The 16,895-nt window shown below is 55.8% G+C and overlaps 5 protein-coding genes across 5 annotated transcripts; 4 read left to right on the plus strand and 1 right to left on the minus strand.

The window, feature by feature from the left end:
- The first annotated feature begins 250 nt into the window (after positions 1 to 250).
- On the plus strand, positions 251 to 4,825 carry IE81DRAFT_164912 (hypothetical protein). Its single transcript, XM_025510569.1, has 3 exons — positions 251 to 2,276; positions 2,347 to 2,499; positions 2,564 to 4,825. The coding sequence occupies exons 1-3, from the start codon at positions 350 to 352 to the stop codon at positions 4,726 to 4,728; spliced, it is 4,245 nt and encodes a 1,414-aa protein (XP_025372828.1). The 5' UTR covers positions 251 to 349; the 3' UTR covers positions 4,729 to 4,825.
- On the minus strand, positions 4,746 to 7,393 carry IE81DRAFT_319960 (tRNA pseudouridine synthase). The gene has a single exon (XM_025512877.1). It carries the CDS (start codon positions 7,053 to 7,055, stop codon positions 4,923 to 4,925), a length of 2,133 nt encoding a protein of 710 aa, XP_025372829.1. The 5' UTR covers positions 7,056 to 7,393; the 3' UTR covers positions 4,746 to 4,922.
- Positions 7,394 to 7,604: 211 nt separating this feature from the next.
- Positions 7,605 to 9,007, plus strand: IE81DRAFT_319961 (hypothetical protein). Its single transcript, XM_025512878.1, has 4 exons — positions 7,605 to 7,698; positions 7,784 to 7,995; positions 8,062 to 8,314; positions 8,386 to 9,007. Exons 2-4 carry the CDS (start codon positions 7,930 to 7,932, stop codon positions 8,808 to 8,810), a joined length of 744 nt encoding a protein of 247 aa, XP_025372830.1. The 5' UTR covers positions 7,605 to 7,698; positions 7,784 to 7,929; the 3' UTR covers positions 8,811 to 9,007.
- A 1,445-nt stretch (positions 9,008 to 10,452) lies between these two features.
- On the plus strand, positions 10,453 to 11,338 carry IE81DRAFT_344566 (hypothetical protein; the record flags this gene model as incomplete). The annotated part of the gene is made up of 7 exons (XM_025515825.1): positions 10,453 to 10,509; positions 10,596 to 10,675; positions 10,754 to 10,838; positions 10,931 to 10,991; positions 11,072 to 11,116; positions 11,197 to 11,228; positions 11,306 to 11,338. The coding sequence occupies 7 exons, from the start codon at positions 10,453 to 10,455 to the stop codon at positions 11,336 to 11,338; spliced, it is 393 nt and encodes a 130-aa protein (XP_025372831.1).
- A 1,042-nt stretch (positions 11,339 to 12,380) lies between these two features.
- Positions 12,381 to 16,504, plus strand: IE81DRAFT_285296 (beta and beta-prime subunits of DNA dependent RNA-polymerase; the record flags this gene model as incomplete). The annotated part of the gene is made up of 7 exons (XM_025511629.1): positions 12,381 to 12,620; positions 12,742 to 12,854; positions 12,948 to 13,101; positions 13,167 to 13,680; positions 13,723 to 15,012; positions 15,089 to 16,356; positions 16,430 to 16,504. The coding sequence occupies 7 exons, from the start codon at positions 12,381 to 12,383 to the stop codon at positions 16,502 to 16,504; spliced, it is 3,654 nt and encodes a 1,217-aa protein (XP_025372832.1).
- Positions 16,505 to 16,895: the final 391 nt, after the last annotated feature.

Consider the following 16,895-nt stretch of genomic DNA (forward strand, 5'->3'; position numbering starts at 1 on the left):
CAAGTGCGGGGACCAGCACCCCTGGCTTTGGCAGAGCATGCCTTCTTGACTATAGCAACTACAATCTCCACTCGTCCGTGTTGCTGGCCTCGGTGTGGTGTAGCGAATAGCTGACCTAGGCCGATCTTTCCACACTCCGTGTCACACCTCATTGAGAAGACGAAGTCTTTTCAATCAATTCCGTGCATCCACTCAAGCGCACGTTAGACCGCAACGCCCCCTCAACTTCGGCTACAATCCCAAATTTCGAGCCTCATGACCAGTCAAATGCCACGCCGTTCGCGTTGAACGCATCAGGATCACCTGCAAGGCCACTTGACCCAGAATTGCGCACTCATCTTCCTTCGCCATGACTGTGCCTCGTCCTGTCATGAACGCCTCCTTCTCAGAGACAGAGGCGAGAGGAAGAAGCGATGGGAGCAATTACCTGCCTGGTCTGCAACACATCTTTCAAAGGCACGGTGGCGAAGCGGAGGCGGCTTTGCCGGTGCATATTCGGGGTCGAAGAGATGCCGGGCATCCTGCGACGTCGTCGATAACAACGTTGCCGCAAGGGACTTTTGGTAGATCTTCGAGCAGTCCACTCAGCTCCCCTCGGACGAATACTTCGCCGTGGCCCGGAAACGAAGCTGGAAGCATGCCGATGTCCCCGAACTATTCGGCATCTTCAGCTCAGAGCGCAACGACGGTCACTTCGACCCCTTGGGGCCCTCCTCCGCGGGGCGGTCCAACACCTCTTAGCCCCGCACCTCTCATGTCTGCGAAAGCTCGAGGAAAGCAGCGGATGGATGAGCAGCTGTCAGCACTGCCAGATGTTGTCGACCAGCCATCAAAGCCGGCAACGAGACCAGAATGGTCTTCCATACCCAGGGATCTGGAAGATGTGCGGCGCGCGGGCTCCCAAGATGAGGTTGAAGGTCACACTGACTCGACACGGCGCGCTTCTAGGGAGCGAAAGGCGAGACAAGCCGGCCAGCACAGTCAAAGCACTGATGCAGAGAGCAGCGCATCGGCAATACCTGGCAACTCGCAAGAAGAAGGCATCGGTAGCGTTCCTTCCACTCCGTCATCATACGAGCAAAGATTCGGGGCCGGGGAGCTTGGGGCGAGCGACTTCAGTCCACTCGAGCGAGTGCTCACCCCCGAACAAGCTGAATTGCAGCAACGAGATCGTGAGCGACGCAGCCACAGCCTGGAGCTCGATCGTGAGCTAGTGCGGCAAAGAAGTACCAGCATGAGCGTAGCGCTGGGCAAGAGTCTCGACGCTGGTGGAGGACCTTCCTCGGCAGCTCACACTCGTAGTGTTCAGCGGAACAACTCAGAGACTCTTGCTGCTCTTCATTCCGCGCGGTCTATATCGTTTCCGGATGCTACGCCGTCCGCTCTATTAGCAGCCAGCAACCGGCGGTCGCAAAGCACGCTCATGGGACCGTCGACCTCGTCTGGGATTGGCAACATCCTCGAGCCTGGTGCGAACAGCCTTGTGCCCACATCAGCAGCATCGAGAATGCATCTGCGGCTTGCTACTTCCCCATCCTCGCCTGCTCGAACACGGTCAAAGAGCGTGCCAGCTACGCCAAAAGGTCTTGCAGCGCCTGATCAACGAAACAAGCTGCTATCATTCTTGCCTGGCGTACTGCCAGATGGAAGACTTTCGGCAGCAGAGATCCCACCACGCACCTCTTCACATTTCTACGAACCCTTTTTCGCCCCTTTCGAGGGCAAGGAGACCAGTCCACCTCTGTGGAGACGCGAAAGGCCGATCAGCGGAGCTGGTGGCAGTGGCCGCATCAGTGCACTGTCGCACATATGGAGCAGCGGGGACTGGTTTACGACGCAGCAGCTGCTGGAAGGGATCGAGATGGATCGTCGTGACTACGGTGAGAATGCGCCAGACTTGCGGTCTTACTCCACCTTGTTCGCAGCCCAGACAAGGGCCGAGATGCTGCACCATCTAGAAGCGCTCGACGCCCTACAACCTCGTTTGCCCGCGGATACCAAAGCTTTACGGCCTCTTCGTCTGCGGTCCACCCTCGCGCAGGTGCATCATCGACTATTGCTGCTAGTGTCGTATGCGCACGTCCCAGCGACCATCTTCCTAGACTACAACGCCATTTACACGCTCGTGCAATTGGCGATCTTTCCTTCAACGCCGGGCACAGCCGTGGCTTGGTGGGTCGCTGCAGGTGTCTATGCCGCATTCACGATCTTCTGGCTCGCAGGAATCGTGGTGATATGGGAAGGCTTGGTCGCGTACCGGCGTATTTGGACAGAGCGTGAGTACATCTGTGATTCCTTGAAAGAGGCGATCGCTGAGCCGCGACGCACCTCATTGTCCTCAATTAGCACGACCCGCGGTTCTGCCAATCTACTTGTCAAGCGCCGTCTTCACCTTGTCGTCTATCAGATCTTTTTCGCTGTATTCTCTACTCTATCGAGTCAGATGCTCTGCACGCCCGGTTGATGCAGCATTGGAGACGATGTGGTACTACCGCCAGAGTGAGTCGGACTCCTGCGCGTACGTGGGGGAACCAGCTAACGCGGAACATTCCATCATTGCCAGATTGGCCCACGGTCGCCACCCTAGCGCCTCGCGCGATCATATGTGCAGTCGTTCTGGCGCTCTACCATCCATTCAGTCCCTTCGCCGCGCTTAATGGCAGGGACAGCACCTACTTCTCTCAAGAACGCGATGAGCTGACGACCTTTGCGTACGTTGTACTCATCATCAACGCATCCTGGGCTGCTTGGCGATTGCTGCTTGTGCTGGCGTCAGCAACGCTACTCTATGTGGGTGAGCGATACCAAAGGCGGCGTCAGCTCAAGGGCTCTGCGACAGAGGATCGTCGTGCAGCGTCCACAGGCACAGATCGTCGGTATAGCGCATATCGCGATTTCGATGACGCGCGAACCCAATCCAGAGCTCATAGCAGGACTGGGCTGCTGGCCAACTTCACCAAGAGAGATGTGGAGAATGGCTGGCGAAGCAGAGCTCAAGATCGGGTTCGCGATACATTATTGGAATTCGGTCTGACAAGGGCGACGCAGATCGTGGACGAGTCTGCTGCCCAAGTGACCTCAGCAGAGGCCTTAGAAAAAGGAGATGGGCAGGAACGCGATGATGCTCATCCGTCGCAGCTCAGAGCGTACGAGGCAAATCCGACAGGCTCTATGCCACTCATAACAGAGCCCCGGCCCGCTCACCCTGGAGATTGGGCGGAAGCGATGTACGAAGAAGCCTCGCGATCACTGGTCTCACCCATTCAAGCCCCATCTTCCAGCGGGAAGCTCTCTCAACAACGCGAAGCCTCGTCAGCTCTGTCTGAGGCAGACGTCGCTCGGCTCCCTGCTGCCTCCAGCACTTCTCTGCTCAGTGCGCCTGCACTCATTGGAGCTACTGGCAGCTTGCCTCTGGCTGTGTCGAGCGAGCCTACTCTAGCACCCTTGACTGCTCGCGAGGACACTGTCTCGCTACCTCGAGGAAGCAGCAAGCGTGCTCGAGACTCTGATGACTCTCTGGAGATAATCGAAGACGCCGCTGTTGCGCCGACCGGCCCGGACTCTTCTGCCAGCACTTCAGTCGCACAAAGTCAAGGTAGCAGCCCGAGAGTGAAGGGCATCGCATCTGTACATTCGCCACGCGTGTCCGGTGAGCGATCGAACGGGAGCGGTGCTGGGACGCCCGAAGCCAGGGCGAAAGACCTCGAGTCCGCTCAAAAAGGTCTAGTGTCTTCGCACGACTCTAATGGAAGCAAACCTGGTCGACGAGGTCGCGCGACATCTTCAGTGTCGTCTCTTGCCGAATCTCTCAGAAACGCTTTCAGTCGGACTACTACAAGCTCCGGCGAAGGTTCACCAGCTGTAGCTGCAGCGTCAAATCCCGACTTGCCCGAAGGAGCGCCTCCGGTGCCAAATCTGCCACCAGGCTGGTCAGTATCGTCTGCTGCGCCTGTCAACAAAGGAGCCAGAAAGGATGATCCATCCTCCTCTTTGAGCATGAATGAGCCGCAGCCAACCCCTTGGTGGTCGCCGTTTTTGCCAAGCAAATCAAGTCGTCCCAGCACAGCGGAAAGGGAAGCTGTCATCGATGAGCACAGCGGCGAGGCTGGAAGCAGGACTGGCGACACTCAATCGACTTTGCAGGGTGTATCGGAAGTATCAGGGGACAAGAGCACTCGAGAAAAAAGCTCTCGCGTCAGACCACCTCCAGTCTCGCCCGGGCAGTCCCTGCGGAGGGTCGAACCTAGCGGCGAGACTGAGCCGCCGTCGCCTGGACCAAGCGCCCACACAACGGAAACGACATCCACGGAAGATTCCGATGAGAGGCGCTTGTGGAATTCGTTTCCAGAGCAATCCCGTCGTCACCCCCCTGGCTTGATCGCGCTCGAGCTGGAGCAAAAACGCGTCGAGGCTTTGGCAAAGCGGGACCCAGAACGCACCCCAACGCTCTCCACCGCGGACCGAGTCGATGGAGCCGCATCTTCAAGATTCGACCTAGGAACTTCACCTGCCCTTTCTCTATCTGCCCTCACGCCGGTCGACCTGGTCTCTTCACCCGACTCAGAGCGAGGCGGGCTTGGAGGGTTTCCCGCGTCACAAGCTACGGAGCTCTCTGTAAGCCCTTCGCAGGGCGGATTGATACCCATCAAGGAAGAGTCTTGGAGCTCAAGTTTGGATTCTGCAGCCAGTAAAGAGCCATCACCTACATCATCTCAATTGAAGCATTGATTCTTCCAACCAACAAGCGAGCCTGGCGATTTCCACTGCACGATCTTTGTTACGCTGCAATGCTCCATTTTGTCTTCAACGATGGCCTACGTGCCCACCAAAGAATGTTAATGTATTTCCTGAAGTGCTGCGGCCGAAGCGCACTCCACTCCCTTCTCGTGAGGTAGCAACAAGCGCACTCGACATGCAAAGTCTTACTGCGGCGGTCGATATCCTCTCGAGAGCTGCTGTGGTGTAATACCTAGGGCCTCAGCTCGTTGTTTGCCTTTGCCCTCGAGCCATCGCTGATTCTTGACCTCTGGCGCTTCTTCTCGCTTCAATTTCGCAAAGCCACGCCAAGACGTGTGTAATCTGACGTAGCCTCCTCCAAGAGGCACCAGTACCGCAGTTGGACCCAAAGACTTGTGTCTTGTCCCATCCTGATTCGATGCTGCTGGCAAAGTTGGACGACGTGCCTGCTCGAAAGTGACTCCAGCTTCTTGTGTGCCAACGGGGGCGACAGGGGAAGAGAAGAGGAAATGTCTCCAAATCTCTGCAGAGATGGATCTTCGGGTCCATTCCCCATGGAGCAAAGCTGCAGTAGGCGCAGCCGCGCTGTCCACGTCGGCTTCTTGCGGAGCTGGTAAGGGTCCGTCGTAGGTTCCGGCCCGCCATGCTACGTCGCTTGGCCGGAAGCCGCAGTCCCAAAGTACGAGCGAAGTGTCGGAGGCCATCTCGTACTCGGGCTTGTTAGCATACACGCGCAAGCTCTCGAGCCGCTCCTCTTCGTCTTGCTGCTGCTGCTCCGTCCAGGAGGTGTCGTGCTCCATCGGAGTGGCCGTTTGAACCATCACGGGCAGGCCAGTCTCGCTGTCGAGCTGGACTACACCATCTCGCTCAGTGGCGGTGCTTCCGGGCAGTACGGTTCGGTCTTTGCGGAGGCTGACACCGTGTATCGCCGCCCACCTTGCATCCTCGGCTGTCATGCCAGGTTTGATGTTCAGCAGCTCGTCAACTAGCGAGGGCTTTTCCAGACCTGCACCAATCAAGAAGAGCACCGACATTATATTCCTGACTTGGTGATACAGGAATGCAGTACCCCGAAGATTGAGGACGTACATCGGTTCGTCCGAAGCAGAGTCGGTTTCCTTCGATGTCCAGGTGGCGGGGACTTGATCGATAGAGACGCCATCGATTCGTCTCCGGAAATTTGTGATCTGCTTGACACCCTCTACCTTGCACAGATTTCTAAAATCGTGGTCCCCGAGCAGACGAGAAGCGCCTTCCCTCATGGCGTCTATGTTCAAACGCGGAGATGGTCCCGCAGTGGTCGGAAGCAGTGGGCTGCCAGCTGTAAAGAAGTATTTGTAGTGTCTGTATCGACACGAGAATCGGGCTGAGAAATCCGCAGCCACCGGTGACCACGCTAGGACGCGAATTGAGTTCGGGAGCAAACCATTCAGCACAGACAGATAAGGCAACTCTGGGCTACTCCCATCGAGCTTGACCGACGTGGCCCCATTCTGAGCGCTTGAAGGTACGTCAGGTGTGGAGGTGGCCAGCGATTCACCGGCTGGTGGGGCTGCCTTCATCCTGTCAGACAGTGATAAGTCTTCCAAAGACGACCCTTTCTCGTGACGGAGGTCCGGAGTGACGGGTTCAGCAGCGGGACTCTCTATGGAAGGTGCCTTTCGAGGACCATCGGCGGCTTCGAGATACGCGGCCATCTTTTTGGCCAACCGAGCTTCATGCATCGTCCTCTGCTGCCGCTCGTCCACGCGCTTGCTGCGAATCCAAAGCGAGACGACCTGACCAGCCGCACTCACGCCGCGATCAGTCCTTCCGCATCTTGTCCATCCCGCACCCTGCATACCCTTTTCACCATCTACCAGCCTCCCCTTGACAAGCGCATCCCATAGCACTGACTCGACAGTGATTGCGTTCGATTGAGCTGCCAACCCCGCATACTCTGTGCCATCGTAGGCGAACCGAATGGCGATCTTGCGTTGTGGATAGAGATCGAAGTTGAATGATTTCACTACTCCTCTTGCCTTGGCATCGTCAACCACTGCTTGTCCGCGAGCTTGCGACACAGGCCCTTGTCTTTGAATTCGATGCCCAAGACGTATCGCTCGCCTATATGCTCGTCGGCTGAGAGCCGGCTCCTGCTCTGGCTGTGCAGGGAGGCGGCTAGGCCCCGCCTCAGCCGGCGCACTGGGGCCGTCGGCTAAAGGAGCGCTGGCACTGGCTACATTGCCCAGCTTGGCCTCCAGTTCCAGCACCCTTCGTCGCAGATCATCTGCTGACCAGTCCTCGTACTTGGCTCCTGAGGAAGCTGCCCCTGCCATTGTGCGATGCCTGACCGAGTAAATATTCCTGATGCTGTGCAGGGTACTTTGAGGACGACGAGCTGGCAGCAAGTGGAGAGCAGCTCGCGGCAGCTGGGACGGGCCGGATGGCATGTGTTGGCAAATTGGCGCTGTGCCGGGAAGATTCTTGCGCCAAAGGAGGGCTGTGCTTTGGCGCTCGAGCCAACTCTCATGAACAGCTTGAACCAACGCTCGCACCGACACTGCCCGGGTGAGTGCCTGATCCAGAGGAACTATTTCTCAAGCTTAATCGACCTTATCGGCTCGCGATGGGCAAGCGGTGAGCGACCAGTTCCCTTGAGAGCTTCAATCCCGAGTTTGAGAAGAGGAGTGGTGAATCAAACACCAGGAATTTGAACATTTAGCGGCCGGGGTTCATCAGAGACTTTCAGCCGGTCACGTGATAAAAAGGCCCTTGCCGTGCGAGAGATCGATGACTTTTAGCGCCCAAGGCGACGTGCGCGCAAATGGCCTGATCGTGTGGCCGCCCTCAGGCCGATGGTTGGTTTAGGCTCCTTCCTCCTTTCGTATTTGAAATTGGAGGGCGGCGACACCGTCTAGAGGCTCAACGGTCGGAATGTGGAACGATAGCGGTAGAGTCGATGAAATCACGATCGTAGAGGTAAGCATGGTCTGAGCATCTTCTGATGACCGTGGTTAGTGAATGACGCTGATTACCGTTCTTCTGCCACATCCCCTCTCTGAAGAAAAGTGAAGGAAAGCTGATCTGAACAGTACGCTGTTCGCGTCGCACGGAATCAAGCACCAGAGCTCATCGTCACGGTGTCTGCTTGGCAAAGGAAAGCAAAAACACCTAAAGGAAACTCGGGGTGTAAATTTCAAGTCGTACGATATGGACGCAGGTTCTGATTTCTACCACCCTCAGGCTCTATGTGGGCTGAGGCTCGACAACGACCAGGTCAGTCACTCATCGCGAGACCCATCTTCGGTTCCCTACTGACGTCAGAGGATGGCATCGATTTAGCCATTTTCTTCTAGCACGGATGCTTTACCGCACACTTGCCTGCTAGACGTGGTTGTGGTACCGCTCGCTACGTGGCTCCTTCTGCTCCTTCTCATCCTGCTCTGGCTTCCAGCTACTATCGCATCACTTCGTCAGGGCAAGTTCTCAGGCGAGAAGCTTCCATTGCAGCGTTACCGTTACGCTTCTGCAAGACTTCTCAAGCTTGTTGGGGCAGTCCTTCACACCTTGCTGATCATTGCTGCCCTGCTCATGAGTAAGTCCAAGGGCAGTCCCGCATCTAACCCTCCTCCTCTTGTATGAGCTGAATTACGAGCTCTTCCACAGACGTTCTCGAGATCGTTCGACTGTATCTCGCCCACCGAGGCGCGGGTCTATTGCCATTTACCTTGGCCGGTATCGTGCTGGTCCTCATCGTGATACACGTTCGGGTCACGCCGCAGATCCGACTCTTGACGAGCTCCATCGCCCTCTTTTTCTGGATCTTGTCGGTAGTCTTTACTAGCGTAAAACTAGCCACCCTTTCCAAGCTGCAAGGACCTGAGCCCCGAATCGGGGGCTACGAAGACGAGTATCACGACGCGGACCAGCTTATTGACGTTGGTGTCATTGTCGGCTTGTACGCCATTTTCGTGATCGTCGAGGCTCTGCGTCTGCCCCTTTTGGTGCGAGCTAGCAGAGCACCAGCCGGACTTCAGGAATCGCGTTCCGTTCAAGGCGAGCCCTCGGCCGCGAAGCAAGAGTCTGCTTGATACCATCCTCACAGCTCGTCCGTGTCTATACCGTAGCTTTCGCACGCCATACACCTGTCTCCGTCTCGACAAATTCGTCCTGTCAAATGAGTATTAATTCTGATTGCCTTCGTCGGCTCCTCGTAGTTGAGCACATTATTCCACTTGACTCAGTGTCGGAGCTTGACTTTTTGTCAATTCGAATCTCATAAACTCATCACTGATCAGTCCGGAACTGCGCCTGCGGTCATCTTGGAGCTGACAGCACTTCATCAATCACTCACGTGCCCTTAGCTCACACTGAAGACGGTAGCCATCAAGCAGTGCGGTTGAGCCAGCCGCTGCGAGCGTCTACGCTGGAAGTCCGAGGTGTGGCACCTCTCCCAGAGCTAGCTTGTCGGAAGTGCTGGGACCTCGAGGCGTTTTTGAAGCTTGGACCTTGGCCCGCGACTGAGGGCGCAACGGAGTCCGAAGAAGGTGCGAGCGCTGCTTGTCTGTGCAAGGCATACACAGCAGATCGATAGCCTTTTCATCTGCGCGAAAGACTGCAGCGGATGACACATCTGCGCCATTCCAAGGTCTCAGAAGCTTCCACGCCGCATATATGCTCGGTAAGGACAGTCACTGTGAGTGATCGGGTTCCACTGGAGCACCACGCTCACCGCACCTCCGTTCCTTGTTTTAGGTGCGGCAGCCGAGGCCCTCGCGGCTCCTTGCCGCACAAGCCGCCGGTTACCAATAGGTGCCGACCGCGGCATCATACAGGTTCGTGCATATACACACCATGCGCATGCAGCACCATCTTGAGCTCCGCAAGAAGCTTCCAACGCGCGCGAGTTGCTTGATCAAGCCTTGCTGCAAGCCGCGGTCCGACGCTCAGCCCAGCAACATCACTGCCACACCAACAAAATCCCGAATTGCACGGAGCGAGCGCATGGACCTTGCTGATGCTCTTGACTCTTCCTCTGTGTGGTCTCTGTGCGAACGTACTCTTCTGCATGCATACGTACGGACCGAAATGTACGCCATTCCAACCTCCGCGGGGTCTGGAACTCGCCAGTTCCAAGTGGTCTCGATTTAGCACAGCATTCAAGCAGTGCAGACGTCATCGCTGAGTCTGCTTGCTTTGCGCTGGAGACTCTGGCAGAATACGTTCGCAGCCTTGCTCTCGCCGAGCTCGAGATTTACATCTGGATTAGAGGAGTCGTGTTTCTTAATTCATCGGTTGGTCAGAGCTGCGCGGGGAATCAGATGCACTCACTACTTCTGCACCGGGGCAGTCACGCTCGAGTGGAGCAGGCGAGACGATCGAGCAAGACCGCCAGAAACACACCGCCTTTGAATGTACGAACATACCGAAACCAACATGCAGATGACGACGACCGCACGGACCATGATCGAAAGGCGCTGCGCAAGAGCTGGGATGTCTGCATGGCCACCGCAGAAAGCCACGAATATGGCCGTGGCTGTGGAGCCTGACGCACTCATGACTGGCTCGTTGCTCTCAAGCTGACAGCTGAGCACAGAGCATCACAGCAGCCTTGCCCTCGTTCCATATGTGACAGGCACCAGGCCGTACGCGTCACAGGTCCGTGCTGCAGTGGACGTGAGATGGCATACGATTGCAGGCTGCGAGCAAAGGGGTATAAGAAACGTGGTCGCCATGCCTGCACCCCACCTTGCCCCTCTCACACACCAACACCTCTGCAAAGACATCCACGTGAGTTCTCACCGATACCCTCGATCGAAGAAAGATCACTCTAAAGCTCATATTTCGTCCACTTTCATTGTCCATCCCGCACGCAGAATTCGAACACGCACAGCAAACTAGCCAAAATGGGATTTTTCAGCTCTGACAACCACCAGGAGGTGTACAACGGCGAGCCGTGAGTGCCCGCGATCATGTGCCCTGGCAATGCCCGCATGCGCTGACTGCTATGGACCTACTCGTTCCTTTAATCTAGTCACGAGGGCAAGTGGACCCACGAGCTCGTCGGCGGTGCCGCCGCTTTTGAGGCCATGCGCAAGTACGAGCAGCACGAGGCAGCTGTGAGTGCACTCTTCGCTATGTGCTCCTTGGTCAAGGTCCTGCAAGCAAGATATATTCATGACGCTTATACGACCCGCTCGTACCTGTGCAGAACGGCAAGCCCGCCAACCACGCCCTGGCGAAGGAGATCCTCGCTGGTATCGCCGGCGCTGGTGAGTTCGATGACGCCTTGCGGCACAAACTCAACACAGCGCGTCGCTTACGCTACTCTTTATGCTACCTATTCGTCCAGAGGCCGACAAGCTCTTCGAGACCAAGGGCCTGGACTTCATTGACCGTGCGTTGGCGTCCACGCCAGGCTCCGTCTGTCCTCCATTCCGCTGACGCTTCTGTTCGTCACACTGTGAAATCACGCAGGCGAGCGCGCTAAGCACCACGCTCAGGAGGAGGTGAGCAATCATCTACCCACAGCCGCTCTCCTGTCGTTGGTGCTGACCTGTTCCACGTGACGAACCTTCTTTGGCAGGCCAAGCAGCAGTACGAGCAGCAATACCAGTAAGCGGTCAATACCGCCCAACTTTACGCCGTCAGTGATTGCGACTCGCATCACCAGTAATTGGATTGCTTTGCTTTGATTCGTCTCGCGCACGACTGTTGTGGCTTTAGCTTCGTAGATGACGCAAAAGCTATAGACCAGTCGGATTGTAGGGATATGTTTTACAACTTACGAGCGATCATGAGTACGCCGTGTGATCCTGTCGGAGCATGCTGCGTATATGTGTGTCTGGCACCCGTTTGTGAGGCAGCATGGCCACGTGGCACATCTGTGCGCACAAGCAGCGTGCTGCACGCGTCGGTTGACATGCACGCCTATATACGAGGGCTGACTTGACGCGCGCGCGCGCGCATCGACCGCGCACAAACGCCGGACTGACCCGTCGCAAGCAGATGCTGGTCACAAGACAGTACCACCATCTCATTGTGGATCACAGTACGTAGGGGTGCGCCACTTCCCTTGCCAGCAGTTGCAGCAACGCTCAGTCCCTTTCAACTGGTCTTCTGCATCCAAGGCTTGCGCGCATCCCCCGCACCTCCCACCGCCCTTCTCGCCCTTGCGCTAGAGGCCGCTGGCTGCCAGGAAAACTCTTGCTACAAGAGTTTTCCCTCTCCCATCGGATCGAGTCAACGCACGTTTCTCGCTGCCATCCGCTCGCGGAAGGCTTTGCTGAGCAGTCATGACTGGTGAATATCGCTTACAGATTCGATTGGAGGTGCACGGGATGAGCTGGCCGCTGGTGCAGGTATGGTCGAGGTTTACGAGGGATGCGCATGGAGACCGCGCCTTTCAAGGGTTTGTCGGCGCGCGACGTGGATATGGGAACAGGGCGGGCAAAGGCAAGGCTAGATGCCCGCTTTTGGGCAATCGGGGTAGCTTGTAGAGCTGCGTGCGTTTTGGTCGGAATAGAATAGAATCCGGTTTACCAAATGGGACATTCTGCCCCTTTTGCCCATTTTTGGTTGCAGTGACAGCGTACGAGGACTATTTGCAAAATTCGATGCCGGGAGGCAAGGCGGGACAGGGATACGATGCTGATGAAGCGATGCGCCAGTCGCAGTACGACGTAGAGAAGGAAGACTATGGCGATGAGGACGATGAGATTCAACCGGAGTCTTTGTGGGACGTCATCCGCTCCTTTTTCGACGAAAATGGTCTCGTGCAGCAGCAATTGGCAAGCTTCAACGAATTCGTCGGCAACACTATTCAAGATGTTGTGGAGGAAGTCGGAAGCATCACGTTGGAACAGACGGATCAGCATACGTTGACAGAGGGCGATAGGACCGTGAGTGGCACCTTGGGGCGACTCGTCGAGAGGCACTTCGTGTGCGGGTGCGGTGGCGAATACGAATTCGGCGTCTCAGGAGTGATGTCGTTGCTGAAATACAGGCTCGCATTGTATGCAGCGCCGATACGAGATCTCCTTTGGACAAATCTACCTGGCCAGACCTACAATGACCGAGTCCGATGGTAGTTCAGCAGAGATGATGCCTCAAGAAGCGCGACTGCGCAACCTCACGTGAGTCGAGGCGGATTCAGCAGCTGCTCACGCTGCTTCTGGACTTCCCTCACTAACACGCGCCACATCCGGCTTCGCGTGATTCCCGGACAGATACTCTGCTCCCATGTTCATGGACATGCGTCAGCGAAAGCTGGTCCAACATCCCACTCGGCTTGATCGTGCTACAGGAGATCCACTCTGGATCCCAGAAGATGACGAAGACCCAGATGAGCCTTTGGAAGCCCAGAAGATCTTCATCGGAAAGGTAAGCTCGACCCAGTCTCCTCGCACTCTCCATCGTACTGATCTGTGTCCCTCTGTCTTCACCAGGTGCCGATCATGCTCAAATCCAAGTATTGTTGGTTGCGCAATGTGGACGAGACTCAGTCATACCACATGAAGGAGTGTCCACTGGACTCAGGTGGCTACTTCGTCATAAACGGCTCCGAGAAGGTTCTCATCGCGCAAGAGCGCATGGCTGCCAATCACGTCTATGTCTTCACGAAACCTGCGCCTTCGGCTTTCAGTCATCTGGCGGAGATCCGCAGCGCAGTGGAGAAGGGTGGCAAGATCATTAGTTCGATGCAGATAAAGCTGTTCACTCGCGGCAAAGACAAAGGGACGCAAAACGCGATTCGCGCTACGCTCCCTTACATCAAGGAAGACATTCCGATCGTCATCGTATTCCGCGCCCTTGGGATTCTGCCCGATCGGGATATCATGCAGCATATTTGTTACGACGAGGGAGACACGGCCATGCTGGAGATGCTCAAGCCCTGTATCGAGGAAGCTTTCGCCGTGCAGGACAAGGAATCAGCGCTCACCTTCATTGGCAGACGCAATGGTAACGCAAAGAAGGACAAAGCTGACAAGGAGAAACCAAAAGTAGACAGATTCATGGCTCCCGCCAAGGCGCAGCAATTTGCAACGGACGTGCTGCAGAAGGAAATGCTGCCGCACATCTCAGTAGAGAGTGGGGCCGAAACAAAGAAGGCATACTTCTTCGGCTACATGGTCCACCGTCTTTTGCTCGCCGCCTTGGAGCGCAGAGAAATCGACGATCGAGACCACTTCGGCAAGAAGCGACTCGATCTTGCTGGTCCTCTGTTGTCTGGATTGTTCCGCATGCTGTTCCGCAAGCTCACACGCGACATATACCGACACTTGCAAAAGTGTGTCGAAGAGCAGCGAGAATTCTTTTTGTCGTCTGCCGTCAAGTCCAGCACGATCACCAATGGTCTCAAGTACTCGTTGGCCACCGGAAACTGGGGAGACCCGAAGAACTCCAAGACGGTCCGTGCTGGCGTGTCGCAGGTGCTGAACAGGTACACTTTTGCCTCCACGCTTTCGCATTTGCGGCGCTGCAACACACCGATAGGTCGGGATGGTAAGATTGCAAAGCCTCGCCAACTGCACAACACTCATTGGGGCATGGTGTGCCCTGCCGAGACGCCGGAAGGTCAAGCTTGTGGCTTGGTAAAAAATCTCAGTCTTATGTCTCTCATTTCGGTGGGATCAGCGAGCTCTCCCATCATCGAGTTTCTCAGGGAGTTCGAGCTCGAAGGCGTGGAAGACATCAACAGAAGCGGTACCCAACCTACCAAGGTGTTCGTCAACGGCACGTGGACCGGCGTGCACAGAGAGCCCATCAAACTTGTCCAGACGCTACGCGATTTGCGAAGAAAAGACGACATTACCATGGAGGTCAGCGTCGTCCACGATATTCGTGAAAAGGAGCTTCGTCTGTACACGGACGCCGGACGTGTGCTGAGGCCGCTCTTCATCGTCAATGAGGACAAGTCACTCGCCATCAAGCAGAAGCACATTGATTGGCTGGAGAGTGGAACGGGCTACAATCGCGAGGGCGAAGAAAGGGAGTGGAAGTGGCAGGCTTTGCTTCAGGAAGGACTCGTTGAGCTGCTGGACGCTGAGGAAGAGGAAACGGTCATGATCTGCATGAGTTCACAAGACCTCGAATTTTCCAAGGCGTATAACCAGAGGCCACATGCTTTCGAACGAGGCACTGAGATGGATCCTAGCGCACGTTTGGTATCTCTTCAAACGTTCTCGCACACGACTTGGACTCACTGCGAGATTCACCCCGCCATGATCTTTGGTATCTGCGCAAGCATTATCCCTTTCCCCGACCACAATCAAAGTCCACGCAACGTTTATCGTAAGTTGGACACGAGATATTCGAACGATCCGTGCACAGAGCTCAATCTTGTTGCTTTTCTCCTGTTGACCTGCAGAGTCTGCAATGGGCAAACAGGCCATGGGCGTTTATTTGACCAATTACCAGATGCGTATGGACACGATGGCAAACATTCTCTACTATCCCCAAAGACCTCTTGCCACGACTCGATCCATGGAACATCTCAAGTTCAGGGAACTGCCTGCAGGGCAAAATGCCATTGTTGCCATTCTCTGCTACTCGGGCTACAACCAAGAAGATTCGGTGATCATGAATCAATCGTCCATCGACAGAGGTCTTTTCCGAAGCTTCTATTATCGCACATACACCGACATGGAGAAGAAGAGTGGCGTGGTCGAGATGGAGACCTTCGAGAAGCCCACTCGAGAGACCACAATCCGTCTGAAACACGGCACGTATGATAAGATTGACGCCGATGGTCTCTGCGCTCCTGGCACACGTGTTTCCGGAGAAGACATTATTATCGGCAAGACTACGCCTCTTCCCGGCGATAGTGAAGAGCTTGGTCTTCGCAGCAAGCTGCATACGAAGCGCGACGTCAGTGTTCCTCTCAAGAGCACCGAAAGCGGCATCATCGACCAGGTTCTCGTCACGACGAACCAAGAGGGAGTGAAGTTCGTGAAGGTGCGCGTGCGCTCCACCCGTGTGCCACAGACGGGAGACAAGTTCGCCTCGAGACATGGTCAGAAAGGTACCATCGGCATTACGTATCGTCAAGAGGACATGCCGTTCACTATCGAAGGTGTCACCCCGGACATCATCATCAATCCTCACGCCATTCCTTCCCGCATGACCATTGGACATCTGGTCGAGTGTCTGCTTTCCAAGGTAGCCACGCTATCCGGACAGGAAGGTGATGCGACGCCCTTCACCGATCTCACCGTCGAAGCCGTCAGCAGCATTCTGCGCACTTTGGGATACCAATCTCGTGGCCTTGAGGTGATGTACAACGGGCACACGGGTCGAAAGCTGCAGGCACAGGTCTTCCTCGGCCCGACCTACTACCAACGTCTGAAGCACATGGTCGACGACAAGATCCACTCGCGTGCTAGAGGCCCGGTGCAGATCCTTACCCGTCAACCTGTCGAAGGTCGTAGTAGAGATGGTGGTCTGCGTTTCGGTGAAATGGAGCGCGACTGCATGATCGCCCACGGTATGAGCGCTTTCCTCAAGGAGCGCATGTACACGGCTAGCGACGCGTACCAGATCCACGTCTGCGACTCGTGTGGCTTAATTGCGGTTGCCAACCTCAAGAAGAACATGTACGACTGCAGGTCTTGCAAGAACCGCACAGCCATTTCCAAAGTGAGTGACCGACGGAAACGGCGCGCTTTGTTGGAACGCCAGAGCATTGACCACTGTTTGCATTGCCGCGCAGATCTACATCCCTTACGCCGCCAAATTGCTCTTCCAAGAGCTGATGAGCATGGGCATCGCCACTAGACTCTTCTGATTTTTATTTGGACGCTCTTTCTGCGTTACCTTTGCCCCTCCCCCACGTGTTTCGTATCACGATCGCTAGATTAGTGGTACCGACCTGACGCAAGGCTGGAACCGGTTCTGGACTACATTGAAGGGAAGGGTTCTCCCGCTTCTACGCAAACCCAAAAAAAGAATATCATCACCGGGCCATCATCAAGTCGCCCCGCCTCCATCGCTGCATCATCCTCGTCGAGCCAAATCCGCCGCGACTGTACTTTACATTTTTGACCCACGCCTGCACCACCCCTACAATGCGGTCGATTCCGCATCGACTCACATCCATCGTAAACGAATCGCTTGCGCGGCAGCCTACGGGTGCCGATCGCAACCGACTGGGAAAATGCAAATCATAGCCAGGTTTT

Source organism: Ceraceosorus guamensis (assembly GCF_003144195.1).
Source record: "Ceraceosorus guamensis strain MCA 4658 unplaced genomic scaffold IE81scaffold_4, whole genome shotgun sequence".
NCBI lineage: Eukaryota > Fungi > Basidiomycota > Exobasidiomycetes > Ceraceosorales > Ceraceosoraceae > Ceraceosorus > Ceraceosorus guamensis.